Source organism: Atractosteus spatula, unplaced genomic scaffold (genome assembly GCF_055471065.1).
Source record: "Atractosteus spatula isolate fAtrSpa1 unplaced genomic scaffold, fAtrSpa1.hap1 Scaffold_85, whole genome shotgun sequence".
Classification (NCBI taxonomy): Eukaryota; Metazoa; Chordata; class Actinopteri; order Semionotiformes; family Lepisosteidae; genus Atractosteus; species Atractosteus spatula.
The window spans coordinates 122132-149173 of record NW_028296918.1 but is presented as its reverse complement, the minus strand read 5'-3'; the positions used below and the strand labels follow the sequence as shown (position 1 = coordinate 149173).

The 27042-nt window shown below is 49.6% G+C and overlaps 5 protein-coding genes across 6 annotated transcripts; all 5 read left to right on the top strand.

Moving 5' to 3' along the window:
• The first annotated feature begins 2762 nt into the window (after window positions 1–2762).
• LOC148805146 (zona pellucida sperm-binding protein 3-like) lies at window positions 2763–4788 on the top strand. Its single transcript, XM_088909764.1, has 9 exons — window positions 2763–3125; window positions 3196–3314; window positions 3390–3493; window positions 3576–3753; window positions 3835–3952; window positions 4076–4161; window positions 4243–4361; window positions 4461–4586; window positions 4673–4788. The coding sequence occupies exons 1-9, from the start codon at window positions 2763–2765 to the stop codon at window positions 4786–4788; spliced, it is 1329 nt and encodes a 442-aa protein (XP_088765890.1).
• Window positions 4789–6702: 1914 nt separating this feature from the next.
• Window positions 6703–8634, top strand: LOC148805145 (zona pellucida sperm-binding protein 4-like). Of its 2 annotated transcripts, none has more exons than XM_088909766.1 (9): window positions 6703–6916; window positions 6992–7179; window positions 7257–7354; window positions 7431–7558; window positions 7636–7825; window positions 7913–8060; window positions 8137–8212; window positions 8296–8418; window positions 8498–8634. In XM_088909766.1, the coding sequence occupies exons 1-9, from the start codon at window positions 6703–6705 to the stop codon at window positions 8632–8634; spliced, it is 1302 nt and encodes a 433-aa protein (XP_088765892.1). The 2 variants fall into 2 exon arrangements, with proteins under 2 accessions (XP_088765892.1, XP_088765891.1); XM_088909765.1 differs by having other exon boundaries at window positions 8483–8634.
• Window positions 8635–10939: 2305 nt separating this feature from the next.
• LOC148805144 (zona pellucida sperm-binding protein 3-like) lies at window positions 10940–12965 on the top strand. Its single transcript, XM_088909781.1, has 9 exons — window positions 10940–11302; window positions 11373–11491; window positions 11567–11670; window positions 11753–11930; window positions 12012–12129; window positions 12253–12338; window positions 12420–12538; window positions 12638–12763; window positions 12850–12965. Exons 1-9 carry the CDS (start codon window positions 10940–10942, stop codon window positions 12963–12965), a joined length of 1329 nt encoding a protein of 442 aa, XP_088765907.1.
• Window positions 12966–14877: 1912 nt separating this feature from the next.
• Window positions 14878–16794, top strand: LOC148805143 (zona pellucida sperm-binding protein 4-like). Its single transcript, XM_088909780.1, has 9 exons — window positions 14878–15091; window positions 15167–15354; window positions 15432–15529; window positions 15606–15733; window positions 15811–16000; window positions 16088–16235; window positions 16312–16387; window positions 16471–16593; window positions 16658–16794. The coding sequence occupies exons 1-9, from the start codon at window positions 14878–14880 to the stop codon at window positions 16792–16794; spliced, it is 1302 nt and encodes a 433-aa protein (XP_088765906.1).
• A 7140-nt stretch (window positions 16795–23934) lies between these two features.
• On the top strand, window positions 23935–25960 carry LOC148805142 (zona pellucida sperm-binding protein 3-like). The gene is made up of 9 exons (XM_088909777.1): window positions 23935–24297; window positions 24368–24486; window positions 24562–24665; window positions 24748–24925; window positions 25007–25124; window positions 25248–25333; window positions 25415–25533; window positions 25633–25758; window positions 25845–25960. The coding sequence occupies exons 1-9, from the start codon at window positions 23935–23937 to the stop codon at window positions 25958–25960; spliced, it is 1329 nt and encodes a 442-aa protein (XP_088765903.1).
• Window positions 25961–27042: the final 1082 nt, after the last annotated feature.

The window sequence follows — 27042 nt, the reverse complement described above, 5'->3', positions numbered from 1 at the left end:
GTAGTGCAGCAGTGTGCCAGCCGACTGCTACTGAGCGCTGTGTGCCCACCTGTGGCAGGAGGAGTGAGTTCTGTCGGGACGGGGCGGTTGTGTGCCAGTCAGCTGTGTGTATCCTTTCCTGATGCTGTTGTCCTGTCCTCTTGCAGGAAGAGCTGTTGCTCGCGTGGCAGAGGACTCCTCCAGAGAAACTGTGCTGGTGTCCAGTGGGGAAGTGATCCTGGTTGGATCTGAGCTTCCAGCTCTGGATCAGCTGGATTCCCATCCTGAAGGTGAGGGAGGGGGGTGGAGGCTGAGTGTCTGATCCTGTTCCCTGTGTCTGACCCCTCACTAAAGCTCTTCTCTCCACAGCACCCCGGTTCCTGAGCTATGGGCTGCCGGTAGTAGCTGCCTCCACTGTGCTTGTGGTCTCTTCTCTGGTTTTGGTGGCTGTGTGGAGATCTAGACCTCGCATCCAGAATACCAAGCTGAATCTGGAGTATGAATAAAGGCCTTGTTCTGAACTCCCTTGTGTACTGTTTTGGATGCTTCCCTCTTCCGTCAGCATGAAGTGCTGTAGTTCAGTGTCTATGTGAAGATGTCCCTGTAAGCCTCTTCAATGGCAGTGTTTTTCCATCTTTCATAGACAAGTACTTGCACTAGTTCTTGGCCAATGCTTTTTCTTGGAGGCTGTGGTCTTAATGATATTCCTTCAACGGGCCTGGGTTCTAATTGACTGCACTTTGGAAGACCAAAGTGGGGGGGCTCATCAGGGCTATAGGGCTCATAAACAATTCCTCTTTCATTCTCAGCCCCGTGCACAAGTTGACAAACTAGCTCCCACTCCCTTCTGAGTGAGTTCAGCCAATGCCCTCCTGTTCTACTTCTTTAGAACAACACACCAGGACCCAGCCAGCCAAACATTTCTAGTTTGATTACAATTAGTTTTTCCTTCAGCTACCTGTCAAAGCAAAAATTAAACCATGATTTAACTTGGGGACTAGTGCTGTGCATGAACAAAATGGTTGTAACTTTCACCCACTTCTCTACAGACTGAGTCCAATAAAAGTGGTGGAGATGAGCCAGTTCCTAGCATAACTGAACATGCAAACTCCCCCGGAATGTACACTAGTCAGGAGTCCAACCCAATAGACACTCTTCAGATCAGTCCAGCTCTCTAAATCGACTTCAAATGACAATGTGTGTGTGCTATCGTCAAGACTTAAAGTAAAGCCATTTACTCCAGTAGTCCCCACAACCAACATTTCCACTGGGACACAGCTGGGGGACAAAACACGTGTCGTCACTGCACACAGATCTGGAGAAGGAAATACTGTATCACTACGAGTTTGTCTTTTCACTAGAGGGACACATTCAATCCACGAAATATCTCATTTTCGGCAAATTCATTGAAATCATTTGTGCAAACCTTTCCTACATATCAACCGCCAAAAAGGAGAAACACTCCGACGAAAATAAACGAGGAAGTAGAGTTCGCTGATTTAGAAGGTTTTAGAAATACAATTTGTAAGGAATAACAGCAGGCATATCCTAATAAGACATTTAAGTAAGAAGTCAATAATGAGATCTTATGATGTACTGTATGTAAAGTGAGACGTTTTCGGACCAGGTCTTATCTTTTCTCACTAGTTCACCTCTGATCAGATCATTCTCAACATCTGGTGGTCAGCAGGCAAAAGCTCTAACAGGAAATATTAGATGTACGTACCACAAAATACAGCCAGCGTCCTAGGGTAACTGACCGGGGTAAAGTTAGCTTGAAGTTCGAAAACGGTTTTGGCACGCCTGTATCGCTTTCACGAAACCTCCTAGGGTTACGAAAACACTTGCTTTGTGTATAAAGTACATTGTGACTGTTTTAACAGCCTTCATATTGTCGTTTTTATCACTTTTTCTGACCACGCACGAATATTCTTTTGTCCATATGTTCGCAATGGAAGAACGCCTTCAAACCAAATGCATTTTAAAGACCACGACTTGTGGAAATTTCCACAGCCTCTACATCAAACTATCAGTGAGCTAATTATCTTTTTTGATAAAAAAAGTTTTTTGAAACTGCTCAATACGGCTTCGTGCGAAAAACCCGTATATCACCATAGGAAGCAGAGCAGCGCAGTCTCCAATTACCCAGACTGTAAGCACGGGAATAAAGTTTGGTTTGATTTCTGAAACCCTTTCTTTATGTCCTGTTTTCACTCAGGTAAGGGTCAACTATATTCACAATACCGACAGCAGAAAGATTCCAATATTCTTTACTCAGCAGCTTATTAAAAACAGCTCCCATGATTTTCAAACCGATTTTTGACACAGAAGACCGACACAGCTTTGCGTTCTGACTCTCTTTTTCTCGTGCTTCTATTTAATGTGGCACTATGCACTGGGATAGGGGAGTGCTGTTCACAAGCCAATAGCTCGGTGACCTAAGAGGTGTCGTGAAAACGCTACAGGCGTGCCAAAATCGTCTTCGAACTTCAAGCTAACTTTACCCCGGTGTTTAACCGTAAGTATTCACTGTAAACAATGACCCGTCTTTTCAGGAGAAATTAGTCTCCATGATCCTCCTTCACTTGAACTATAACGGCTTTTCCACGGGGTTGATTCAATATCCTGTCCTCCTGCGTGTGAGCGGACAGAGTTCGGGTCCTCGTGAAAATCTTCACTCTGCGGACCTGAACGTCATCACGCGTGAAAGTCTCGGTGGCTTTAAAAGGAAGGAGCTCGCGAACAGCAGGTATCGTGGTTTTGCGAGGTGTTTTCATTTCGAGATGGGGTTTTCTAGTGGTCTTTCCTTTCGGCTGTTGACCTTGCTGTTCCTCGCAGTTCTGTGTGACGCTGCGCAATGGCGCGCCCGCGCTAACGTCCAATCCGGCATCAGGCGCAAGGGGGTCGCCTTTCTGGACTCGCCTCTGCTGCCGCGGCAGCAGAAGCAGCAGGTTATCCGGGCTGTGTCGGCGCAGTGCGGGGAGAGTACGATCGTGGTGCAGGTCAAGACGGACCTGTTCGGCACCGGGCAGCTGATCGACGCCTCGGATCTCAGCCTGGGAGACTGTGCGGTCACCCGGCAGGACACCGCGGCGCAGCTCCTGATCTTCGAGGCTGAGCTGCAGGCGTGTCGCAGTGTGCTGAAGGTAAGTGGTTCTGCGGTTGGGCTGCTTTTGGTTCTCGGCTGTTGGGTGACTGGATCTGTGATCTGTCTAGACCGTGGATGAGCAACTGGTGTACAGCTTCTCTCTCCACTACACCCCGAAGCCGGTGGCCAACACCCCCATAGTGAGAACGAATGGCGCTGTTGTGGGTATCGAGTGTCACTACATGAGGTGAGTCCTGGAGGAGCAGCAGGGCTGACTGCCTGGAGCTTGACTCCCTGCTGACACCTGCCTCCTGTCTGCTAGGCTCTACAATGTGAGCAGCAATGCCCTGAAGCCCACCTGGGTCCCCTACACCTCCACCAAGTCTGCTGAGGATCTGCTGGACTTCTCCCTGAGCCTCATGAGTGGTAGGTCTCCCCCTGAGACGAGTCACGGTGTAGTTGGGTCAATGGGATGTGTGCTTGAGATTGGGGTTCCCTTCTCATCCAGATGACTGGAGCTCCCGGAGGTCCTCCAATGTGTTCTACCTGGGGGACGTCCTGAACATCGAAGCCTCCGTCACCCAGGCCAACCACCAACCCCTGCGGCTCTTTGTGGACAGCTGTGTGGCCACCTTGGTCCCTGACCAGACCTCCACTCCCAGCTACTCCTTCATTGCGAACTATGGGTGGGTGTGACCTCGGGTGGCTTGAGCTAGTGAACACTGCCTGCCGTCTCTCCAGTTCTACACTGCCTTCTCTCCTTTCAGGTGCCTGACTGATGCCAAATCCACAGGCTCCAGCTCGCGGTTCATGCCAAGAACCCAGGACACCAAGCTGCAGATGAAGCTGGATGCCTTCAGGTTCTATCAGGATGCCAGGAGCTCAGTGAGTACTTGATCCTGATCCCTTCTGCTTTCATGGGTTTGTGCCGGTTGTGAGAACAGCATGTCCATTACAAGCCCAAGATGGAGGCCTGGGTGTAGCTTGATCCACTCGTGCTCTTGGCAGATCTACATCACCTGCCACCTGAAGGTGACTCCTGCTTCCCAGAGTGTGGACCCCCTGAACAAGGACTGCTACACTGAGGGCAGCAGGTCAGTGAGGAGGCAGGGAGCTGCTGTGTCCAGCTGGTGCTCAGTTGAGGGAGCTGCTCTGACCCTGTGTCCCTGCTGTAGGTGGAGATCAGTGGATGGGAGTGACCAGGTCTGCAGCTGCTGTGACTCCAGCTGTGTGCCTACTGTACGATCCAGGTATTGGGGTGGCAGGAGCAGGAGGGACCTGGCTTCTACAGGGGGTAAGGCACCCTTCCTCTGCCACTCATGGCATGGATCTCCTCAGGGTAGTGGGGGTCAAGAAGTGGTCTACAGCCAGGCTTGTCCTGCTCTTGTTGCAGCTCCTGAGTGGGGAGCTGATGCCACTGTTGGTCCCGTGCTTGTGCTGCAAGAGCAGGTTGCTGAGAGGCCAGTGGAGGCAGAAGGCCAGAGCTCCCAGCTAAGAGCAGAGGAGGACAAAGCCGCAGGTACTGGCAGGAGGTGCTGTCATGTCAGCTGGCCCCTCTCTGTGGCAGTGCCCACTTGCTGAGGCTCCTCTGTGCTTTCTTTCCAGGCCTGCCTGTGGAGGCTGTGATCCTGGCTGGTGTGGTGACTGCTGTGGGGCTGGTCTGTGCTGCTCTGCTGGGGACAGTCCTGCACAGGAGGAAGCAACACAAACCCATGAACTGACTTGATGTGAATGAGGAATAAACTGGTTTGCAAAGTGTCTCTTGTACGGAGCTGCTTCTTTCCTAAGGGGAGTTTTGGGGACTGGTGAAGTTGGGTGGGAATGCAGTACTGTCTAGGATTCCTGCTTCTGCACACTGAGGGTGGTCAGCTGCTCAAGCAAGCAGTTGGGTAGAAAGTGTCAGTTCGGTATTGCTTCTCCCAGACTGTAGCATAGCAACTGAAATCACTAGTAAAAATACCCTGGGAGTGACCGAGTCCAGTGTCTGCGTTCTTCCCGGGAAAAGCAGGGCTCTCTTCAGGAAACGGGAGCAGCCTGAGCCGTGACGTATCGGATCGTACAGGTTTTAAAACGGCGCCACAGGCAGGAGTTCTTTGATGTCGGCTGCCAGAACGAGAGCCCCTCCATGCCTTTAAGGCAATGGATGAATTTATCAACTCTCGCATCTCCGAAGGTCCCCTATTCCGCGAAGAGGAGAAACGGGCACCGCCAATACTTCGTTGGGAAAGCAGTATGTGAACTCGACGTAAAAGGCTTCAGCATATGTACCCAGCATCCTAAATCAAGCGTGTTGTACTTGCGCTGTACGTTAGTTGGACATAAATCCTATTTTAAAGATGAACAGGTTTATAGGCTTTTAAAACGGCCAAGGAAAAGATTACAGGATCTAAACACGTGCATTATTAGTCCACCACACCATGGCCTTTTCCCTATTGCCGTAATTAACGGTGCCCTTTAATGAAGTTTGGTCTTTTCCTCGACGTGTTTGTTTAAAGCGCAAAATGTCTGGGTTTTTCTTGCTCAACATAACGGTCCAAAAGGGGCCGTATCGCCGGCTTAACGGCAAAGGCCAATTTCCAGTGGCCGATGAGCAATACTGTGTTTAAAACAATCTGAAAGTACCGCTATTCTAAAGCGCCTCATAAAAGTGAATACAGACATTAATCGCGAACTAGACATGTGATGCTCCATGTGGACGGAATCGCTAAAACGATAAAGCCCTTTACATCCCTAAAACCAAAATGTGCTCCGTTCATTTGAAATTGATCATTTGAAGCTGCTGTCCACCACAGTAGTTTTTGAGTAGAACATTCGTTTATATTTTTGTTAGCTAAAATATTGTAATTGATCAAACGTGAACGCTAACGTAGTGTATTAACAGCACATATTTGTAAGCTAGACTTCTGCTCTTTCAGGGGGAAATTGCAAAACTTCGCTGGTTTCAGTGTTTAGGGAAAAACTGTAGAATACGAATGACACAAGGCAGAAAAACTCAACTGTACCGAACAGCTCGTCTGTCTCGGTCACAATCTCCGTAACTCACTAATTTGAACGTGCCAGCAAAACGTCTTTGGAGTGTAATGCTTCTGCCTCTGCGTGCTTGTTTTTCCAAGACAATGCAAGAGACTCCTCGTTTGGATGACTGTAAGAGCAGCTGTATGCCCCTTTTATTATTTACATCTGTACATGAATATCACTGCCAACGATGAAGCTAGTGTGCATTGGTATTTCTATCAGTTAAAAACTGAAAACCGGATTTTTTTTGGCATATAACCAGAAAGTGAACCAACCGAAAATATCCCAAACTGCACATCTCTGTTTATACCGCTCCTCTGTACCGTCAGTTCTTCTCTGAATCGGCTGATGGCACAGAGCGCTTAGAGACGGATGCAGCTCTTTACTCGATAAGAGGTCAAACACATCGTGTTGAGATATTAGTCTAAGCCTCGCGATAGCTCGTTCCAGTCAAACAGGACGCTCCGTGATGAATCAGCTGACTCGGGTGTCGCTCTGAGTGTCCGAAGTCCTCGTGCGCGCGCTACAGCCCTCCAATCGCCGCCCTCAGCCAATCAGGGCGCAGCGAGTATTTCAGGAGCTGAGCGCCGCTTGTCTGCAGTTTCTCGGCGAGTTTCACGATGGAGAAGTCAATGAGCAGAGGGAGGATGGGGTTGTACATTGTGTTGTTTTTGCTATCGTTGGATTGTTCTTTAGCTCAGGTTCAGAAGTGCCTGGTTAATGACAGTGACAAGATAGCATGTGGTGACTTGACTATCGGTAAAAGTGACTGTGAAGCTAAAAATTGCTGCTTTGATCCGTCCAGCCAAAATCGCTGTTACTATGGGAATGAAGGTGGGTTTTTGGATCTTGAGCGTCTTCTATGATGAGCTTAACGGGCTTGGTTTACCAGCTCTTGCTTTCCTCCAGTGACTGTCCAGTGCACCAGGGATGGCCAGTTTGTGGTGGTCGTGTCCAGGAATGCCACCAGCCCTCAGCTGAGCCTGGATTCAGTCAGCCTGCAGGGGGGCAGGAGTGCCCCCTGTGGCCCTGTTGGCACCACTGCTGGCTTTGCCATGTTCCAGTTCCCAGTCAGTGCCTGTGGCACCAGCATGAAGGTGAGGGGCTTGATCCTTCAGCTGAGGATGTTGTTCCTGTGGGGATTCCTGACCTTGTTCATGTGTCCTTCCTCCAGATTGAAGGTGGTGCCGTGGTGTATGAGAACATGATGTCCTCAACCTTTGCTGTGATTGGGGGACCTGCTGGCTCCATCACAAGGGACAGTTTCTACAAGTGAGTGAGCGGCTGCTGCTTCCCAGAGTGCTCTGGTCTTGCTGGATCCCATGACTGCCTGCTTCTCTCTCTCCAGGCTGTTCTTCCAGTGCAGGTATGCAGACGATGACCTTGTTCCAGTGCAGGCTGTGGTCTACACGGTCTCCCCGCCCCCTCCGGCAGTGTCTCCAGGACCTCTCCGTGTGGAGCTCAGGATTGCAAGAGGTAGCTGTCAGGCCTTGGGCTGTGTGAGCCGAGTGTGTGGGGCTCCTGCTGAACCCCGCTGCTGCTCTCGTCCTCAGGAGAGCTGTATGACTCCTACTACAGTGACCTGGACTACCCTGTGACCAAGGTGCTGCGGGATCCTGTGTATGTGGAGGTCCACATCTTGAACAGGACTGACCCCAACATTGTCCTGACCCTGGGGGACTGCTGGGCCACTTCCACTCCCAGTCCTCTCAGCCAGCCCAGCTGGAGCCTTCTGGTTGCTGGGTAACCTGACCCCTGTGGCTCCGACTGGCTTGTCTCTGTAGTGTCCCCTTGTGGAAGAGCTCACCCTCCCTGTTGCTGTCCTTGCAGGTGTCCCTACGGAGGTGACAACTACCAGACCACCTTGATCCCTGTGGGTGGCTCCTCAGGGCTGCCGTACCCAACGCACTACCAGCGCTTCATGATTCAGATGTTCACTTTTGTGGATCCTGCCTCTCAGGTGCCTCTGATGGAGAAGGTAGGGAGCAGCTTGTGGGGAAGGAGGTGGTGGCTGGTCCTGGGCTGTGCAGTGACCCTTGCTCTGCTCTCTCCAGGTGTTCATCCACTGTAGTGCAGCAGTGTGCCAGCCGACTGCTACTGAGCGCTGTGTGCCCACCTGTGGCAGGAGGAGTGAGTTCTGTCGGGACGGGGCGGTTGTGTGCCAGTCAGCTGTGTGTATCCTTTCCTGATGCTGTTGTCCTGTCCTCTTGCAGGAAGAGCTGTTGCTCGCGTGGCAGAGGACTCCTCCAGAGAAACTGTGCTGGTGTCCAGTGGGGAAGTGATCCTGGTTGGATCTGAGCTTCCAGCTCTGGATCAGCTGGATTCCCATCCTGAAGGTGAGGGAGGGGGATGGAGGCTGAGTGTCTGATCCTGTTCCCTGTGTCTGACCCCTCACTAAAGCTCTTCTCTCCACAGCACCCCGGTTCCTGAGCTATGGGCTGCCGGTAGTAGCTGCCTCCACTGTGCTTGTGGTCTCTTCTCTGGTGTTGGTGGCTGTGTGGAGATCTAGACCTCGCATCCAGAATACCAAGCTGAATCTGGAGTATGAATAAAGGCCTTGTTCTGAACTCCCTTGTGTACTGTTTTGGATGCTTCCCTCTTCCGTCAGCATGAAGTGCTGTAGTTCAGTGTCTATGTGAAGATGTCCCTGTAAGCCTCTTCAATGGCAGTGTTTTTCCATCTTTCATAGACAAGTACTTGCACTAGTTCTTGGCCAATGCTTTTTCTTGGAGGCTGTGGTCTTAATGATATTCCTTCAACGGGCCTGGGTTCTAATTGACTGCACTTTGGAAGACCAAAGTTGGGGGGGCTCATCAGGGCTATAGGGCTCATAAACAATTCCTCTTTCATTCTCAGCCCCGTGCGCAAGTTGACAAACTAGCTCCCACTCCCTTCTGAGTGAGTTCAGCCCACGCCCTCCTGTTCTACTTCTTTAGAACAACACACCAGGACCCAGCCAGCCAAACATTTCTAGTTTGATTACAATTAGTTTTTCCTTCAGCTACCTGTCAAAGCAAAAATTAAACCATGATTTAACTTGGGGACTAGTGCTGTGCATGAACAAAATGGTTGTAACTTTCACCCACTTCTCTACAGCCTGAGTCCAATAAAAGTGGTGGAGATGAGCCAGTTCCTAGCATAACTGAACATGCAAACTCCCCCGGAATGTACACTAGTCAGGAGTCCAACCCAATAGACACTCTTCAGATCAGTCCACCTCTCTAAATCGACTTCAAATGACAATGTGTGTGTGCTATCGTCAAGACTTAAAGTAAAGCCATTCGTGTTTTCAACTGTAGAAGACTGACTCCAGCAGTCCCCACAACCAACATTTCCACTGGGACACAGCTGGGGGACAAAACACGTGTCGTCACTGCACACAGATCTGGAGAAGGAAATACTGTATCACTACGAGTTTGTCTTTTCACTAGAGGGACACATTCAATCCACGAAATATCTCATTTTCGGCAAATTCATTGAAATCATTTGTGCAAACCTTTCCTACATATCAACCGCCACAAAGGAGAAACACTCCGACGAAAATAAACGAGGAAGTAGAGTTCGCTGATTTAGAAGGTTTTAGAAATACGATTTGTAAGGAATAACAGCAGGCATATCCTAATAAGACATTTAAGTAAGAAGTCAATAATGAGATCTTATGATGTACTGTATGTAAAGTGAGACGTTTTCGGACCAGGTCTTATCTTTTCTCACTAGTTCACCTCTGATCAGATCATTCTCAACATCTGGTGGTCAGCAGGCAAAAGCTCTAACAGGAAATATTAGATGTACGTACCACAAAATACAGCCAGCGTCCTAGGGTAACTGACCGGGGTAAAGTTAGCTTGAAGTTCGAAAACGGTTTTGGCACGCCTGTATCGCTTTCACGAAACCTCCTAGGGTTACGAAAACACTTGCTTTGTGTATAAAGTACATTGTGACTGTTTTAACAGCCTTCATATTGTCGTTTTTATCACTTTTTCTGACCACGCACGAATATTCTTTTGTCCATATCTTCGCAATGGAAGCACAGAACGCCTTCAAACCAAATGCATTTTAAAGAGCACGACTTGTGGAAATTTCCACAGCCTCTACATCAAACTATCAGTGAGCTAATGATCTTTTTTGATAAAAAAGTTTTTTGAAACTGCTCAATACGGCTTCGTGCGAAAAACCCGTATATCACCATAGGAAGCAGAGCAGCGCAGTCTCCAATTACCCAGACTGTAAGCACGGGAATAAAGTTTGGTTTGATTTCTGAAACCCTTTCTTTATGTCCTGTTTTCACTCAGGTAAGGGTCAACTATATTCACAATACCGACAGCAGAAAGATTCCAATATTCTTTACTCAGCAGCTTATTAAAAACAGCTCCCATGATTTTCAAACCGATTTTTGACACAGAAGACCGACACAGCTTTGCGTTCTGACTCTCTTTTTCTCGTGCTTCTATTTAATGTGGCACTATGCACTGGGATAGGGGAGTGCTGTTCACAAGCCAATAGCTCGGTGACCTAAGAGGTGTCGTGAAAACGCTACAGGCGTGCCAAAATCGTCTTCGAACTTCAAGCTAACTTTACCCCGGTGTTTAACCGTAAGTATTCACTGTAAACAATGACCCGTCTTTTCAGGAGAAATTAGTCTCCATGATCCTCCTTCACTTGAACTATAACGGCTTTTCCACGGGGTTGATTCAATATCCTGTCCTCCTGCGTGTGAGCGGACAGAGTTCGGGTCCTCGTGAAAATCTTCACTCTGCGAACCTGAACGTCATCACGTGCGAAAGTCTCGGTGGCTTTAAAAGGAAGGAGCTCGCGAACAGCAGGTATCGTGGTTTTGCGAGGTGTTTTCATTTCGAGATGGGGTTTTCTAGTGGTCTTTCCTTTCGGCTGTTGACCTTGCTGTTCCTCGCAGTTCTGTGTGACGCTGCGCAATGGCGAGCCCGCGCTAACGTCCAATCCGGCGTCAGGCGCAAGGGGGTCGCCTTTCTGGACTCGCCTCTGCTGCCGCGGCAGCAGAAGCAGCAGGTTATCCGGGCTGTGTCGGCGCAGTGCGGGGAGAGTACGATCGTGGTGCAGGTCAAGACGGACCTGTTCGGCACCGGGCAGCTGATCGACGCCTCGGATCTCAGCCTGGGAGACTGTGCGGTCACCCGGCAGGACACCGCGGCGCAGCTCCTGATCTTCGAGGCTGAGCTGCAGGCGTGTCGCAGTGTGCTGACGGTAAGTGGTTCTGCGGTTGGGCTGCTTTTGGTTCTCGGCTGTTGGGTGACTGGATCTGTGATCTGTCTAGACCGTGGATGAGCAACTGGTGTACAGCTTCTCTCTCCACTACACCCCGAAGCCGGTGGCCAACACCCCCATAGTGAGAACGAATGGCGCTGTTGTGGGTATCGAGTGTCACTACATGAGGTGAGTCCTGGAGGAGCAGCAGGGCTGACTGCCTGGAGCTTGACTCCCTGCTGACACCTGCCTCCTGTCTGCTAGGCTCTATAATGTGAGCAGCAATGCCCTGAAGCCCACCTGGGTCCCCTACACCTCCACCAAGTCTGCTGAGGATCTGCTGGACTTCTCCCTGAGCCTCATGAGTGGTAGGTCTCCCCCTGAGACGAGTCACGGTGTAGTTGGGTCAATGGGATGTGTGCTTGAGATTGGGGTTCCCTTCTCATCCAGATGACTGGAGCTCCCGGAGGTCCTCCAATGTGTTCTACCTGGGGGACGTCCTGAACATCGAAGCCTCCGTCACCCAGGCCAACCACCAACCCCTGCGGCTCTTTGTGGACAGCTGTGTGGCCACCTTGGTCCCTGACCAGACCTCCACTCCCAGCTACTCCTTCATTGCGAACTATGGGTGGGTGTGACCTCGGGTGGCTTGCGCTAGTGAACACTGCCTGCCGTCTCTCCAGTTCTACACTGCCTTCTCTCCTTTCAGGTGCCTGACTGATGCCAAATCCACAGGCTCCAGCTCGCGGTTCATGCCAAGAACCCAGGACACCAAGCTGCAGATGAAGCTGGATGCCTTCAGGTTCTATCAGGATGCCAGGAGCTCAGTGAGTACTTGATCCTGATCCCTTCTGCTTTCATGGGTTTGTGCCGGTTGTGAGAACAGCATGTCCATTACAAGCCCAAGATGGAGGCCTGGGTGTAGCTTGATCCACTCGTGCTCTTGGCAGATCTACATCACCTGCCACCTGAAGGTGACTCCTGCTTCCCAGAGTGTGGACCCCCTGAACAAGGACTGCTACACTGAGGGCAGCAGGTCAGTGAGGAGGCAGGGAGCTGCTGTGTCCAGCTGGTGCTCAGTTGAGGGAGCTGCTCTGACCCTGTGTCCCTGCTGTAGGTGGAGATCAGTGGATGGGAGTGACCAGGTCTGCAGCTGCTGTGACTCCAGCTGTGTGCCTACTGTACGATCCAGGTATTGGGGTGGCAGGAGCAGGAGGGACCTGGCTTCTACAGGGGGTAAGGCACCCTTCCTCTGCCACTCATGGCATGGATCTCCTCAGGGTAGTGGGGGTCAAGAAGTGGTCTACAGCCAGGCTTGTCCTGCTCTTGTTGCAGCTCCTGAGTGGGGAGCTGATGCCACTGTTGGTCCCGTGCTTGTGCTGCAAGAGCAGGTTGCTGAGAGGCCAGTGGAGGCAGAAGGCCAGAGCTCCCAGCTAAGAGCAGAGGAGGACAAAGCCGCAGGTACTGGCAGGAGGTGCTGTCATGTCAGCTGGCCCCTCTCTGTGGCAGTGCCCACTTGCTGAGGCTCCTCTGTGCTTTCTTTCCAGGCCTGCCTGTGGAGGCTGTGATCCTGGCTGGTGTGGTGACTGCTGTGGGGCTGGTCTGTGCTGCTCTGCTGGGGACAGTCCTGCACAGGAGGAAGCAACACAAACCCATGAACTGACTTGATGTGAATGAGGAATAAACTGGTTTGCAAAGTGTCTCTTGTACGGAGCTGCTTCTTTCCTAAGGGGAGTTTTGGGGACTGGTGAAGTTGGGTGGGAATGCAGTACTGTCTAGGATTCCTGCTTCTGCACACTGAGGGTGGTCAGCTGCTCAAGCAAGCAGTTGGGTAGAAAGTGTCAGTTCGGTATTGCTTCTCCCAGACTGTAGCATAGCAACTGAAATCACTAGTAAAAATACCCTGGGAGTGACCGAGTCCAGTGTCTGCGTTCTTCCCGGGAAAAGCAGGGCTCTCTTCAGGAAACGGGAGCAGCCTGAGCCGTGACGTATCGGATCGTACAGGTTTTAAAACGGCGCCACAGGCAGGAGTTCTTTGATGTCGGCTGCCAGAACGAGAGCCCCTCCATGCCTTTAAGGCAATGGATGAATTTATCAACTCTCGCATCTCCGAAGGTCCCCTATTCCGCGAAGAGGAGAAACGGGCACCGCCAATACTTCGTTGGGAAAGCAGTATGTGAACTCAACGTAAAAGGCTTCAGCATATGTACCCAGCATCCTAAATCAAGCGTGTTGTACTTGCGCTGTACGTTAGTTGGACATAAATCCTATTTTAAAGATGAACAGGTTTATAGGCTTTTAAAACGGCCAAGGAAAAGATTACAGGATCTAAACACGTGCATTATTAGTCCACCACACCATGGCCTTTTCCCTATTGCCGTAATTAACGGTGCCCTTTAATGAAGTTTGGTCTTTTCCTCGACGTGTTTGTTTAAAGCGCAAAATGTCTGGGTTTTTCTTGCTCAACATAACGGTCCAAAAGGGGCCGTATCGCCGGCTTAACGGCAAAGGCCAATTTCCAGTGGCCGATGAGCAATACTGTGTTTAAAACAATCTGAAAGTACCGCTATTCTAAAGCGCCTCATAAGTGAATACAGACATTAATCGCGAACTAGACATGTGATGCTCCATGTGGACGGAATCGCTAAAACGATAAAGCCCTTTACATCCCTAAAACCAAAATGTGCTCCGTTCATTTGAAATTGATCATTTGAAGCTGCTGTCCACCACAGTAGTTTTTGAGTAGAACATTCGTTTATATTTTTGTTAGCTAAAATATTGTAATTGATCAAACGTGAACGCTAACGTAGTGTATTAACAGCACATATTTGTAAGCTAGACTTCTGCTCTTTCAGGGGGAAATTGCAAAACTTCGCTGGTTTCAGTGTTTAGGGAAAAACTGTAGAATACGAATGACACAAGGCAGAAAAACTCAACTGTACCGAACAGCTCGTCTGTCTCGGTCACAATCTCCGTAACTCACTAATTTGAACGTGCCAGCAAAACGTCTTTGGAGTGTAATGCTTCTGCCTCTGCGTGCTTGTTTTTCCAAGACAATGCAAGAGACTCCTCGTTTGGATGACTGTAAGAGCAGCTGTATGCCCCTTTTATTATTTACATCTGTACATGAATATCACTGCCAACGATGAAGCTAGTGTGCATTGGTATTTCTATCAGTTAAAAACTGAAAACCGGATTTTTTTTGGCATATAACCAGAAAGTGAACCAACCGAAAATATCCCAAACTGCACATCTCTGTTTATACCGCTCCTCTGTACCGTCAGTTCTTCTCTGAATCGGCTGATGGCACAGAGCGCTTAGAGACGGATGCAGCTCTTTACTCGATAAGAGGTCAAACACATCGTGTTGAGATATTAGTCTAAGCCTCGCGATAGCTCGTTCCAGTCGAACAGGACGCTCCGTGATGAATCAGCTGACTCGGGTGTCGCTCTGAGTGTCCGAAGTCCTCGTGCGCGCGCTACAGCCCTCCAATCGCCGCCCTCAGCCAATCAGGGCGCAGCGAGTATTTCAGGAGCTGAGCGCCGCTTGTCTGCAGTTCCTCGGCGAGTTTCACGATGGAGAAGTCAATGAGCAGAGGGAGGATGGGGTTGTACATTGTGTTGTTTTTGCTATCGTTGGATTGTTCTTTAGCTCAGGTTCAGAAGTGCCTGGTTAATGACAGTGACAAGATAGCATGTGGTGACTTGACTATCGGTAAAAGTGACTGTGAAGCTAAAAATTGCTGCTTTGATCCGTCCAGCCAAAATCGCTGTTACTATGGGAATGAAGGTGGGTTTTTGGATCTTGAGCGTCTTCTATGATGAGCTTAACGGGCTTGGTTTACCAGCTCTTGCTTTCCTCCAGTGACTGTCCAGTGCACCAGGGATGGCCAGTTTGTGGTGGTCGTGTCCAGGAATGCCACCAGCCCTCAGCTGAGCCTGGATTCAGTCAGCCTGCAGGGGGGCAGGAGTGCCCCCTGTGGCCCTGTTGGCACCACTGCTGGCTTTGCCATGTTCCAGTTCCCAGTCAGTGCCTGTGGCACCAGCATGAAGGTGAGGGGCTTGATCCTTCAGCTGAGGATGTTGTTCCTGTGGGGATTCCTGACCTTGTTCATGTGTCCTTCCTCCAGATTGAAGGTGGTGCCGTGGTGTATGAGAACATGATGTCCTCAACCTTTGCTGTGATTGGGGGACCTGCTGGCTCCATCACAAGGGACAGTTTCTACAAGTGAGTGAGCGGCTGCTGCTTCCCAGAGTGCTCTGGTCTTGCTGGATCCCATGACTGCCTGCTTCTCTCTCTCCAGGCTGTTCTTCCAGTGCAGGTATGCAGACGATGACCTTGTTCCAGTGCAGGCTGTGGTCTACACGGTCTCCCCGCCCCCTCCGGCAGTGTCTCCAGGACCTCTCCGTGTGGAGCTCAGGATTGCAAGAGGTAGCTGTCAGGCCTTGGGCTGTGTGAGCCGAGTGTGTGGGGCTCCTGCTGAACCCCGCTGCTGCTCTCGTCCTCAGGAGAGCTGTATGACTCCTACTACAGTGACCTGGACTACCCTGTGACCAAGGTGCTGCGGGATCCTGTGTATGTGGAGGTCCACATCTTGAACAGGACTGACCCCAACATTGTCCTGACCCTGGGGGACTGCTGGGCCACTTCCACTCCCAGTCCTCTCAGCCAGCCCAGCTGGAGCCTTCTGGTTGCTGGGTAACCTGACCCCTGTGGCTCCGACTGGCTTGTCTCTGTAGTGTCCCCTTGTGGAAGAGCTCACCCTCCCTGTTGCTGTCCTTGCAGGTGTCCCTACGGAGGTGACAACTACCAGACCACCTTGATCCCTGTGGGTGGCTCCTCAGGGCTGCCGTACCCAACGCACTACCAGCGCTTCATGATTCAGATGTTCACTTTTGTGGATCCTGCCTCTCAGGTGCCTCTGATGGAGAAGGTAGGGAGCAGCTTGTGGGGAAGGAGGTGGTGGCTGGTCCTGGGCTGTGCAGTGACCCTTGCTCTGCTCTCTCCAGGTGTTCATCCACTGTAGTGCAGCAGTGTGCCAGCCGACTGCTACTGAGCGCTGTGTGCCCACCTGTGGCAGGAGGAGTGAGTTCTGTCGGGACGGGGCGGTTGTGTGCCAGTCAGCTGTGTGTATCCTTTCCTGATGCTGTTGTCCTGTCCTCTTGCAGGAAGAGCTGTTGCTCGCGTGGCAGAGGACTCCTCCAGAGAAACTGTGCTGGTGTCCAGTGGGGAAGTGATCCTGGTTGGATCTGAGCTTCCAGCTCTGGATCAGCTGGATTCCCATCCTGAAGGTGAGGGAGGGGGGTGGAGGCTGAGTGTCTGATCCTGTTCCCTGTGTCTGACCCCTTACTAAAGCTCTTCTCTCCACAGCACCCCGGTTCCTGAGCTATGGGCTGCCGGTAGTAGCTGCCTCCACTGTGCTTGTGGTCTCTGTTCTGGTGCTGATGGCTGTGTGGAGATCTAGACCTCGGTTACAGATGGTCAAACTGTGATCTCGTGTAATAAAGAGGTTTTGTATGCAACTCCAGTCCCTGCTGTCTGTTAAGACTAACTTTCTTTTCCTAGTATCTAAAACCTAAAGCAGAGCTAGCAATTGTCTAAATGTAAAACCTAGTTATATGGAGGGGGTGGGATGCCTTTCTCCTGCTCCAGTTGCATGTGGCTCACGGGTGGACCTGGTACAAGTAATCTGGGTTTCCCCTAATGCTTTGTGTGAAGCTTGATCAGTTCAAACTGTTGCATCCTGTTTTCCTTGTAGGGTGATGTTCTGAGTGAGGTCTTTTAAGTCAAGTTCCTGTTTGTCATTACACTCATACAGGTATATGGTATTATCAAATGCTATTTAGCTATCTCTCGGACGATAAGTAGTACAAAGAAAAACAACACTACAATTGTATAACAAAAAGACGGAGACAACAGGCAGTGTGCAAAACAACAAAAAGGTAATAGATAATTTGCATCAACAGAATGAAATTATAGGGAGTGAGCTTTTTGACATGTAAGGCAGAGGTAGATTTCAATGTGTGTTTGAGTCTTTGGTAAGAAAGAAGGCACTGTGAGGTTCAGATCATAGGTGAGAGAGGCTGGGAGTTTGATAGTTCGGGGGTAAAAACTGTCTCTGAGGTTGGTAGTCTGGGACCGAATGCTGCGGTACCGTTTTCCAGATGGTAGAGGGTCATACAGTCTGTAGCTGGGGTGTGTGGGGTCTTTGATGCTAAGAGCTTTCCTCAAGCATTGTCCGTTATAAATGTCCTGTATAGATGGGAGGGCAACCCCAGTGATGGAATGTTTTCACCACCCGCTGTAGGGCTTTGCGGTCAGCAGTACTGCAGTTGCCATACCACACTGTGATGCAGCCTGTCGGTGTGCTTTCTGTACTGCATCTGTAAATGTTAGTGAGGATCTGGGGACATATCTTAGCCTTCTTCCTCCATCTTAGGAGGTACAGGTGCCGTTGTGCTTTCTTGATCAGACAGGTGGTGTTGAGAGACCATGTGAGGTCCTCGGTGATATGGACGACAAGGAATTGAAAGTTACTGACCCTTTCCACTATAGTCCCGTTGCTGTGGATAGGGGCATGTCCGTTTTGCAGTTTCCTGAAAGCAATGATCGGCTCCTCGGATTTGCTGACATTGAGGGTGAGGTTGTTGTCCTCACACCACGTTGTAAGGAGATTGACCTTGTTGTAATGGAAAGAATAAGGTTCTGGATCCCGAGATGGAGTCAAACGGATGACTTTATTGCATGCAAGGAACAATAAAGCTGAAATCTTGTTTCCCGCAAGAAATGACAAAACGGAAGTGTTGTTCAAAGTGCCGGTACAAACTTTAGGCTTATATAGTCCTTCCTTGCTTCTCTGATTCGTCATTCGTTATTATGGTAAAGGGGGGAGGTCACGTGTTTGACCAGTTTACAGCTTTTTGGCCAAATGGTCAGGGATTAGTCTCCAGGGGTTCCCTAGCTCTCCTAGCTCGCATCTGGAATCCTTATCAGTTAACCCCCTTCCTGCCATAAACTCCAGCCTTAGAAGTCTAATCTTCATGCAGAAAGGACTTAAAATTAACCCCATCTTCACATCTTACTTTAACCTCCTCTCTGTAGGCCCTCTCATCATTGTCATCAGACCTACAACTGTGGTGTCATCGGCAAACTTGATGATGGGGTTGGTGTTATGTTTGGCCTTACAGTCGTGGGTGTAGAGGGAGTAGAGTAATGGACTAAGCACACACCCCTGGGGGCCCCCAGTGTTCAGGGTTAGTGTGCCGGAGGTGTGGTTTCCAAGCCTGACAGCCTGAGGTCTGCCTGTCAGAAAGTCCCAAATCCAGTTGCAGAGGGTGGTGTTGAGACCCAGTGCACTGAGTTTCTTGACTAGCTTCTCTGGAATGATAGTGTTAAAAGCTGAGCTGAAGTCGATGAATAGTCTTGCGTATGTGTTCTTTTTGTCCAGATGGGATAGGGCAGTGTGTATGGCAGTGAAGATTGCGTCATCTGTGGATCTTTTGAGCTGGTAGGCAAACGGGTACGGGTCCAGTGTGTTTGGAATGGTGTCCTTAATGTGCTTCATGACCAGCCTCTCAAAGCACTTCATGATGACAGATGTTAGTGCCACTGGTCGGTAGTCATTAAGACAAGTCACTGTGGTTTTCTTTGGTATTGGGATGATGGTGGATGTCTTGAAGCAGGTGGGGACTATGGCTTGGGCCAGAGACATGTTGAAAATGTCTGTGAATACACCCGCCAGTTGATTGGTGCAGGCTCTGAGGATGCGACTGGGTCCTTTTTAGCAGAGATCTCCTCACCTCATCTGCAGATAGTGAGAGCAGCTGGTCAGCTGCGGAGGGTGCAGCTCTGTTGACTGGTTCTGTGTTGGCTTCAAACCGAGCATAGAAGGTGTTGAGCTCGTTAGGCAGGGAGGCATCATGGGCAGGTGCACAGATGTTCTTCCTCTTGTAGTCTGTGAGGGCCTGTATACCTTGCCACATGCGCCTTGGGCCATTAGTGGTGAAGTGTTTCTCTAATTCCTGTTTGAGCGTGTTTTTTGCATGTTTAATACCATTGTTTAGATTGATCCTGGCTGCCTTAGTTCTGATTTATTGCTCGATTAAGCTTCATTTCTCATCCAATATCTGAAAGACAACCTGTGTGTAAGCCCAAGGTTAATTCTGTGCATTTCACACTTGGATACAACTGCCTTCCCTTCATAGGATCTTCCTGGGCTCTATGCGGACTCCAATTTCAGGGGCAGTGGGACAGTAACCATTCTAACACCTAGGTAGATAATTCAATGTTTACTTGCACACTCCTCTGTTTAACCATTTTGTAATCAAAATGCCTGTATTTCCTTGCTACTGAAATGTATCAACATTGACAGGTGCATACATAGGAGTATCTGGTTCTTGTCAAACTGTAGCTTGCTGGGGTGTGCTTGGGCTCTCTTCTCGAGTTCCATCTGGACTACACCCCTGCTCCCAGCTGTATTGTTTTGCCTGTCTGGTATTACTGGTTGTCCAATAGACAACAGGTTTATCAATTTGTAACGAGTTGTCTGTTTAGTGCCTGCTCACAAATTGAGTCACAAGTGTGGCAGTCTTGTAGTGAATTACTACTGGCAGTAGTGATAGCCAGAAGTGGGCTGCTGTCTAATTAACCGGTTGGCTTTTCATACTGAGAAAGTGGACCTAGATTAATGCCACCTGCTACAACAATTCAGGACTCAGATTAGTTCCCTCACTCCATCACCTTAAACCAGTGGTTCTCAAAGTTCTTTGACCAAGTACCACCCCTCATCAAACCAAAGCATCCAGCTACCCCCCATGAGTCATTTCCTCATAGGAATCACAAATCTCAAAGACCAACATGAGCGCGTGTGCACATGCGTGTATAATATAAACAGCACTGGGCACTTACCGTTTCAGTGAGAGGGGTGAGCCTTGATACAATTCACAACAGTCGAACAGATCTTAAATCCTCAGGCAGTTTGACTGCCAAGGCCTCGTGGTAAATGCTGCAGTGCGTCCACTTCATATCTGGAGCAATGTCTCTAATTCGTGCAACTCCACCGCTGTGTCTGCCTGTTATCGCTCTAGCGCCGTCTGTGCAAACTCTGATGCATTTTTTCCAGTCGATGCCATTCTCTTTGATAAATTCATTCAGAACTGAAATATTTACTCTCCTATAGTTCTTGTTGGTAGTAGCTTATAGAACAGAAAGTGCTCATGGGCTGTGCCCTCAAACTCATGCCTATCATGAACTAGCAAATTGGCCAAACCAACGACATCTACAGAGTCCTCTAATTGCGGTGAAAAGCATCTGCTCCTTTTGACGTGCTCCATCAGCGTACTTTTGACATCCGCCATATCAAGAATTCTACGAGTGACTGTGTCATTTGAAAGAGGCAGCTTTTTCTCCACATGTAATACGTGTCCGCTCCTTTGCCAACGATAAACAAAGGTTCTTCACAAATAATGTGGGGCTTACCTGCCTGAGCACTCCGCAAGCTTGCGTTTTCCCCGTTTCCATTTCAGAACTTAAAAGAAGTTATGTATTTTTCTCAAATAAACCTAGAAGTGTCCTTAAGTATTTTTCTGCTGCCTATCACGCTTTCCTGTGCTCACAAGCCTGGCAGTGTTCCAAAATCACGCACATTCTCCTCTCTCCCTGTTTGCTGGTCATATAATTTTTAAATACAATTGCCTGAAATTCAGACCAGCCCCCCTATTTAATGTTTTACCACAAGGGCAAAGTTTAAGGCTGTCAGCGCATCGTGTCTCATCTCATTTTGTAAAAACAAAATGCCTGTGCTGAATGCTGGGGGCACGAATTTCTGTGCATCACTTCCAACAATGATCATTGTTGGTGGTATCGGAAATTCATTGTTTCATCGGACTATTTACAAAAAACAAGCACTTCCTTCCAATATTTACTACAATAGACTGGTGTCCCATCCTGGGTGTACCCCACTCTGGGCCTCGATGGATTATCTATGGATGGATTAGACAATTCCTATTACACTACAGATGTAGCTTTTGTGTGTAAAATACAGGTTTAAGCAAGTAAAGTTGGAGATTCACAGATCAGTTTGACAAGAAAAGCTGCGTTTACCCAGCTGTCCAAACACAGAGCCCAACAGAGAGTGGAGACCAGCCGGTTCCTAACCCAACACACAATGGACCATCAGATGTGGGGGGGGGGAGTAGCTAGTTCGGCTGGTTCACCGTGACAGCACGTACAGTATTTGGACGGTGGGGTGAAAATGGAGAGCTTGCAAACTCCCCCAGAAGAAAGCCCACCACGAATCGAACCCAGGACCCCAGAGCTGCAACAAAGCCATGCTAACAGAGAAGCATGCGTGCAGCCCGTTTTTAATCCGTTGCAAACGATCAAGCGCGGCTGCTAATGGAAAGAGCAGCAACGCCAGGCGCCTGTTTCGCTCCTGGATCGGAAGGTGTGAGAACAGTTGTCTGCGCTCCGCGCGCGTCCGACATTTTCGCTGGGACAAAGCGTGTCTGCACTGCACGCAGATCCGGAGAAGGAAATATCACGTCGAGTTTCTCCCTTTTCACCACAGGGACATAGTTAAAACACGAAAGATGTCGTTTTAGGCTTTTAATTCTTGAAATCGTTCACCCAGCGCTTTTCCTCCAAATTGACCGGCGAAGCAGAAGAACATTCGAACGAAAACAAAGAAGGAGTTTTATCATTTACAAGACTGTAACTATACAACGGTCATTTTGGCAGAAGGAGACATTCACAGTTTTAATTCAATAATAATCTTATAGTCGATGTGAATTCAGACGTGTCGGGACTAGCGCTTATCTTATTCATTTTTTACATCTTGCCAGTAGCAACAGCTGTAACAGGAAATTTTAGATACCGTGACCGCAAAATATAGCGAAGATCCTAGTTTCTAATATTCATTGTAAACAATCAGCAGTCTACTCAGGAGAAATTAGTCTTCACTATTGGCAATAGACACTCTTCAGATCAGTCCACCTCTCTAAATCGACTTCAAATGACAATGTGTGTGTGCTATCGTCAAGACTTAAAGTAAAGCCATTCGTGTTTTCAACTGTAGAAGACTGACTCCAGCAGTCCCCACAACCAACATTTCCACTGGGACACAGCTGGGGGACAAAACACGTGTCGTCACTGCACACAGATCTGGAGAAGGAAATACTGTATCACTACGAGTTTGTCTTTTCACTAGAGGGACACATTCAATCCACGAAATATCTCATTTTCGGCAAATTCATTGAAATCATTTGTGCAAACCTTTCCTACATATCAACCGCCACAAAGGAGAAACACTCCGACGAAAATAAACGAGGAAGTAGAGTTCGCTGATTTAGAAGGTTTTAGAAATACGATTTGTAAGGAATAACAGCAGGCATATCCTAATAAGACATTTAAGTAAGAAGTCAATAATGAGATCTTATGATGTACTGTATGTAAAGTGAGACGTTTTCGGACCAGGTCTTATCTTTTCTCACTAGTTCACCTCTGATCAGATCATTCTCAACATCTGGTGGTCAGCAGGCAAAAGCTCTAACAGGAAATATTAGATGTACGTACCACAAAATACAGCCAGCGTCCTAGGGTAACTGACCGGGGTAAAGTTAGCTTGAAGTTCGAAAACGGTTTTGGCACGCCTGTATCGCTTTCACGAAACCTCCTAGGGTTACGAAAACACTTGCTTTGTGTATAAAGTACATTGTGACTGTTTTAACAGCCTTCATATTGTCGTTTTTATCACTTTTTCTGACCACGCACGAATATTCTTTTGTCCATATCTTCGCAATGGAAGCACAGAACGCCTTCAAACCAAATGCATTTTAAAGAGCACGACTTGTGGAAATTTCCACAGCCTCTACATCAAACTATCAGTGAGCTAATGATCTTTTTTGATAAAAAAGTTTTTTGAAACTGCTCAATACGGCTTCGTGCGAAAAACCCGTATATCACCATAGGAAGCAGAGCAGCGCAGTCTCCAATTACCCAGACTGTAAGCACGGGAATAAAGTTTGGTTTGATTTCTGAAACCCTTTCTTTATGTCCTGTTTTCACTCAGGTAAGGGTCAACTATATTCACAATACCGACAGCAGAAAGATTCCAATATTCTTTACTCAGCAGCTTATTAAAAACAGCTCCCATGATTTTCAAACCGATTTTTGACACAGAAGACCGACACAGCTTTGCGTTCTGACTCTCTTTTTCTCGTGCTTCTATTTAATGTGGCACTATGCACTGGGATAGGGGAGTGCTGTTCACAAGCCAATAGCTCGGTGACCTAAGAGGTGTCGTGAAAACGCTACAGGCGTGCCAAAATCGTCTTCGAACTTCAAGCTAACTTTACCCCGGTGTTTAACCGTAAGTATTCACTGTAAACAATGACCCGTCTTTTCAGGAGAAATTAGTCTCCATGATCCTCCTTCACTTGAACTATAACGGCTTTTCCACGGGGTTGATTCAATATCCTGTCCTCCTGCGTGTGAGCGGACAGAGTTCGGGTCCTCGTGAAAATCTTCACTCTGCGAACCTGAACGTCATCACGTGCGAAAGTCTCGGTGGCTTTAAAAGGAAGGAGCTCGCAAACAGCAGGTATCGTGGTTTTGCGAGGTGTTTTCATTTCGAGATGGGGTTTTCTAGTGGTCTTTCCTTTCGGCTGTTGACCTTGCTGTTCCTCGCAGTTCTGTGTGACGCTGCGCAATGGCGCGCCCGCGCTAACGTCCAATCCGGCATCAGGCGCAAGGGGGTCGCCTTTCTGGACTCGCCTCTGCTGCCGCGGCAGCAGAAGCAGCAGGTTATCCGGGCTGTGTCGGCGCAGTGCGGGGAGAGTACGATCGTGGTGCAGGTCAAGACGGACCTGTTCGGCACGGGGCAGCTGATCAACGCCTCGGATCTCAGCCTGGGAGACTGTGCGGTCACCCGGCAGGACACCGCGGCGCAGCTCCTGATCTTCGAGGCTGAGCTGCAGGCGTGTCGCAGTGTGCTGACGGTAAGTGGTTCTGCGGTTGGGCTGCTTTTGGTTCTCGGCTGTTGGGTGACTGGATCTGTGATCTGTCTAGACCGTGGATGAGCAACTGGTGTACAGCTTCTCTCTCAACTACACCCCGAAGCCGGTGGCCAACACCCCCATAGTGAGAACGAATGGCGCTGTTGTGGGTATCGAGTGTCACTACATGAGGTGAGTCCTGGAGGAGCAGCAGGGCTGACTGCCTGGAGCTTGACTCCCTGCTGACACCTGCCTCCTGTCTGCTAGGCTCTACAATGTGAGCAGCAATGCCCTGAAGCCCACCTGGGTCCCCTACACCTCCACCAAGTCTGCTGAGGATCTGCTGGACTTCTCCCTGAGCCTCATGAGTGGTAGGTCTCCCCCTGAGACGAGTCACGGTGTAGTTGGGTCAATGGGATGTGTGCTTGAGATTGGGGTTCCCTTCTCATCCAGATGACTGGAGCTCCCGGAGGTCCTCCAATGTGTTCTACCTGGGGGACGTCCTGAACATCGAAGCCTCCGTCACCCAGGCCAACCACCAACCCCTGCGGCTCTTTGTGGACAGCTGTGTGGCCACCTTGGTCCCTGACCAGACCTCCACTCCCAGCTACTCCTTCATTGCGAACTATGGGTGGGTGTGACCTCGGGTGGCTTGAGCTAGTGAACACTGCCTGCCGTCTCTCCAGTTCTACACTGCCTTCTCTCCTTTCAGGTGCCTGACTGATGCCAAATCCACAGGCTCCAGCTCGCGGTTCATGCCAAGAACCCAGGACACCAAGCTGCAGATGAAGCTGGATGCCTTCAGGTTCTATCAGGATGCCAGGAGCTCAGTGAGTACTTGATCCTGATCCCTTCTGCTTTCATGGGTTTGTGCCGGTTGTGAGAACAGCATGTCCATTACAAGCCCAAGATGGAGGCCTGGGTGTAGCTTGATCCACTCGTGCTCTTGGCAGATCTACATCACCTGCCACCTGAAGGTGACTCCTGCTTCCCAGAGTGTGGACCCCCTGAACAAGGACTGCTACACTGAGGGCAGCAGGTCAGTGAGGAGGCAGGGAGCTGCTGTGTCCAGCTGGTGCTCAGTTGAGGGAGCTGCTCTGACCCTGTGTCCCTGCTGTAGGTGGAGATCAGTGGATGGGAGTGACCAGGTCTGCAGCTGCTGTGACTCCAGCTGTGTGCCTACTGTACGATCCAGGTATTGGGGTGGCAGGAGCAGGAGGGACCTGGCTTCTACAGGGGGTAAGGCACCCTTCCTCTGCCACTCATGGCATGGATCTCCTCAGGGTAGTGGGGGTCAAGAAGTGGTCTACAGCCAGGCTTGTCCTGCTCTTGTTGCAGCTCCTGAGTGGGGAGCTGATGCCACTGTTGGTCCCGTGCTTGTGCTGCAAGAGCAGGTTGCTGAGAGGCCAGTGGAGGCAGAAGGCCAGAGCTCCCAGCTAAGAGCAGAGGAGGACAAAGCCGCAGGTACTGGCAGGAGGTGCTGTCATGTCAGCTGGCCCCTCTCTGTGGCAGTGCCCACTTGCTGAGGCTCCTCTGTGCTTTCTTTCCAGGCCTGCCTGTGGAGGCTGTGATCCTGGCTGGTGTGGTGACTGCTGTGGGGCTGGTCTGTGCTGCTCTGCTGGGGACAGTCCTGCACAGGAGGAAGCAACACAAACCCATGAACTGACTTGATGTGAATGAGGAATAAACTGGTTTGCAAAGTGTCTCTTGTACGGAGCTGCTTCTTTCCTAAGGGGAGTTTTGGGGACTGGTGAAGTTGGGTGGGAATGCAGTACTGTCTAGGATTCCTGCTTCTGCACACTGAGGGTGGTCAGCTGCTCAAGCAAGCAGTTGGGTAGAAAGTGTCAGTTCGGTATTGCTTCTCCCAGACTGTAGCATAGCAACTGAAATCACTAGTAAAAATACCCTGGGAGTGACCGAGTCCAGTGTCTGCGTTCTTCCCGGGAAAAGCAGGGCTCTCTTCAGGAAACGGGAGCAGCCTGAGCCGTGACGTATCGGATCGTACAGGTTTTAAAACGGCGCCACAGGCAGGAGTTCTTTGATGTCGGCTGCCAGAACGAGAGCCCCTCCATGCCTTTAAGGCAATGGATGAATTTATCAACTCTCGCATCTCCGAAGGTCCCCTATTCCGCGAAGAGGAGAAACGGGCACCGCCAATACTTCGTTGGGAAAGCAGTATGTGAACTCAACGTAAAAGGCTTCAGCATATGTACCCAGCATCCTAAATCAAGCGTGTTGTACTTGCGCTGTACGTTAGTTGGACATAAATCCTATTTTAAAGATGAACAGGTTTATAGGCTTTTAAAACGGCCAAGGAAAAGATTACAGGATCTAAACACGTGCATTATTAGTCCACCACACCATGGCCTTTTCCCTATTGCCGTAATTAACGGTGCCCTTTAATGAAGTTTGGTCTTTTCCTCGACGTGTTTGTTTAAAGCGCAAAATGTCTGGGTTTTTCTTGCTCAACATAACGGTCCAAAAGGGGCCGTATCGCCGGCTTAACGGCAAAGGCCAATTTCCAGTGGCCGATGAGCAATACTGTGTTTAAAACAATCTGAAAGTACCGCTATTCTAAAGCGCCTCATAAAAGTGAATACAGACATTAATCGCGAACTAGACATGTGATGCTCCATGTGGACGGAATCGCTAAAACGATAAAGCCCTTTACATCCCTAAAACCAAAATGTGCTCCGTTCATTTGAAATTGATCATTTGAAGCTGCTGTCCACCACAGTAGTTTTTGAG

Coding starts and splice junctions, on each gene's coding strand:
- LOC148805143 (XM_088909780.1), top strand. CDS start 14,878: ATGGAGAAGTCAATGAGCAGAGGGAGGATGGGGTTGTACATTGTGTTG. Junction 15,734..15,810: donor GGAGCTCAGGATTGCAAGAG/GTAGCTGTCAGG, acceptor TCTCGTCCTCAG/GAGAGCTGTATGACTCCTAC. Junction 16,388..16,470: donor GCCCACCTGTGGCAGGAGGA/GTGAGTTCTGTC, acceptor GTCCTCTTGCAG/GAAGAGCTGTTGCTCGCGTG.
- LOC148805142 (XM_088909777.1), top strand. CDS start 23,935: ATGGGGTTTTCTAGTGGTCTTTCCTTTCGGCTGTTGACCTTGCTGTTC. Junction 24,487..24,561: donor ATCGAGTGTCACTACATGAG/GTGAGTCCTGGA, acceptor CCTGTCTGCTAG/GCTCTACAATGTGAGCAGCA. Junction 25,759..25,844: donor AGAGGAGGACAAAGCCGCAG/GTACTGGCAGGA, acceptor CTTTCTTTCCAG/GCCTGCCTGTGGAGGCTGTG.
- LOC148805146 (XM_088909764.1), top strand. CDS start 2,763: ATGGGGTTTTCTAGTGGTCTTTCCTTTCGGCTGTTGACCTTGCTGTTC. Junction 3,126..3,195: donor CGTGTCGCAGTGTGCTGAAG/GTAAGTGGTTCT, acceptor TGATCTGTCTAG/ACCGTGGATGAGCAACTGGT. Junction 4,162..4,242: donor TGCTACACTGAGGGCAGCAG/GTCAGTGAGGAG, acceptor TCCCTGCTGTAG/GTGGAGATCAGTGGATGGGA.
- LOC148805145 (XM_088909765.1), top strand. CDS start 6,703: ATGGAGAAGTCAATGAGCAGAGGGAGGATGGGGTTGTACATTGTGTTG. Junction 7,559..7,635: donor GGAGCTCAGGATTGCAAGAG/GTAGCTGTCAGG, acceptor TCTCGTCCTCAG/GAGAGCTGTATGACTCCTAC. Junction 7,826..7,912: donor TGGAGCCTTCTGGTTGCTGG/GTAACCTGACCC, acceptor CTGTCCTTGCAG/GTGTCCCTACGGAGGTGACA.
- LOC148805144 (XM_088909781.1), top strand. CDS start 10,940: ATGGGGTTTTCTAGTGGTCTTTCCTTTCGGCTGTTGACCTTGCTGTTC. Junction 12,130..12,252: donor ATCAGGATGCCAGGAGCTCA/GTGAGTACTTGA, acceptor TGCTCTTGGCAG/ATCTACATCACCTGCCACCT. Junction 12,539..12,637: donor GGACCTGGCTTCTACAGGGG/GTAAGGCACCCT, acceptor CTCTTGTTGCAG/CTCCTGAGTGGGGAGCTGAT.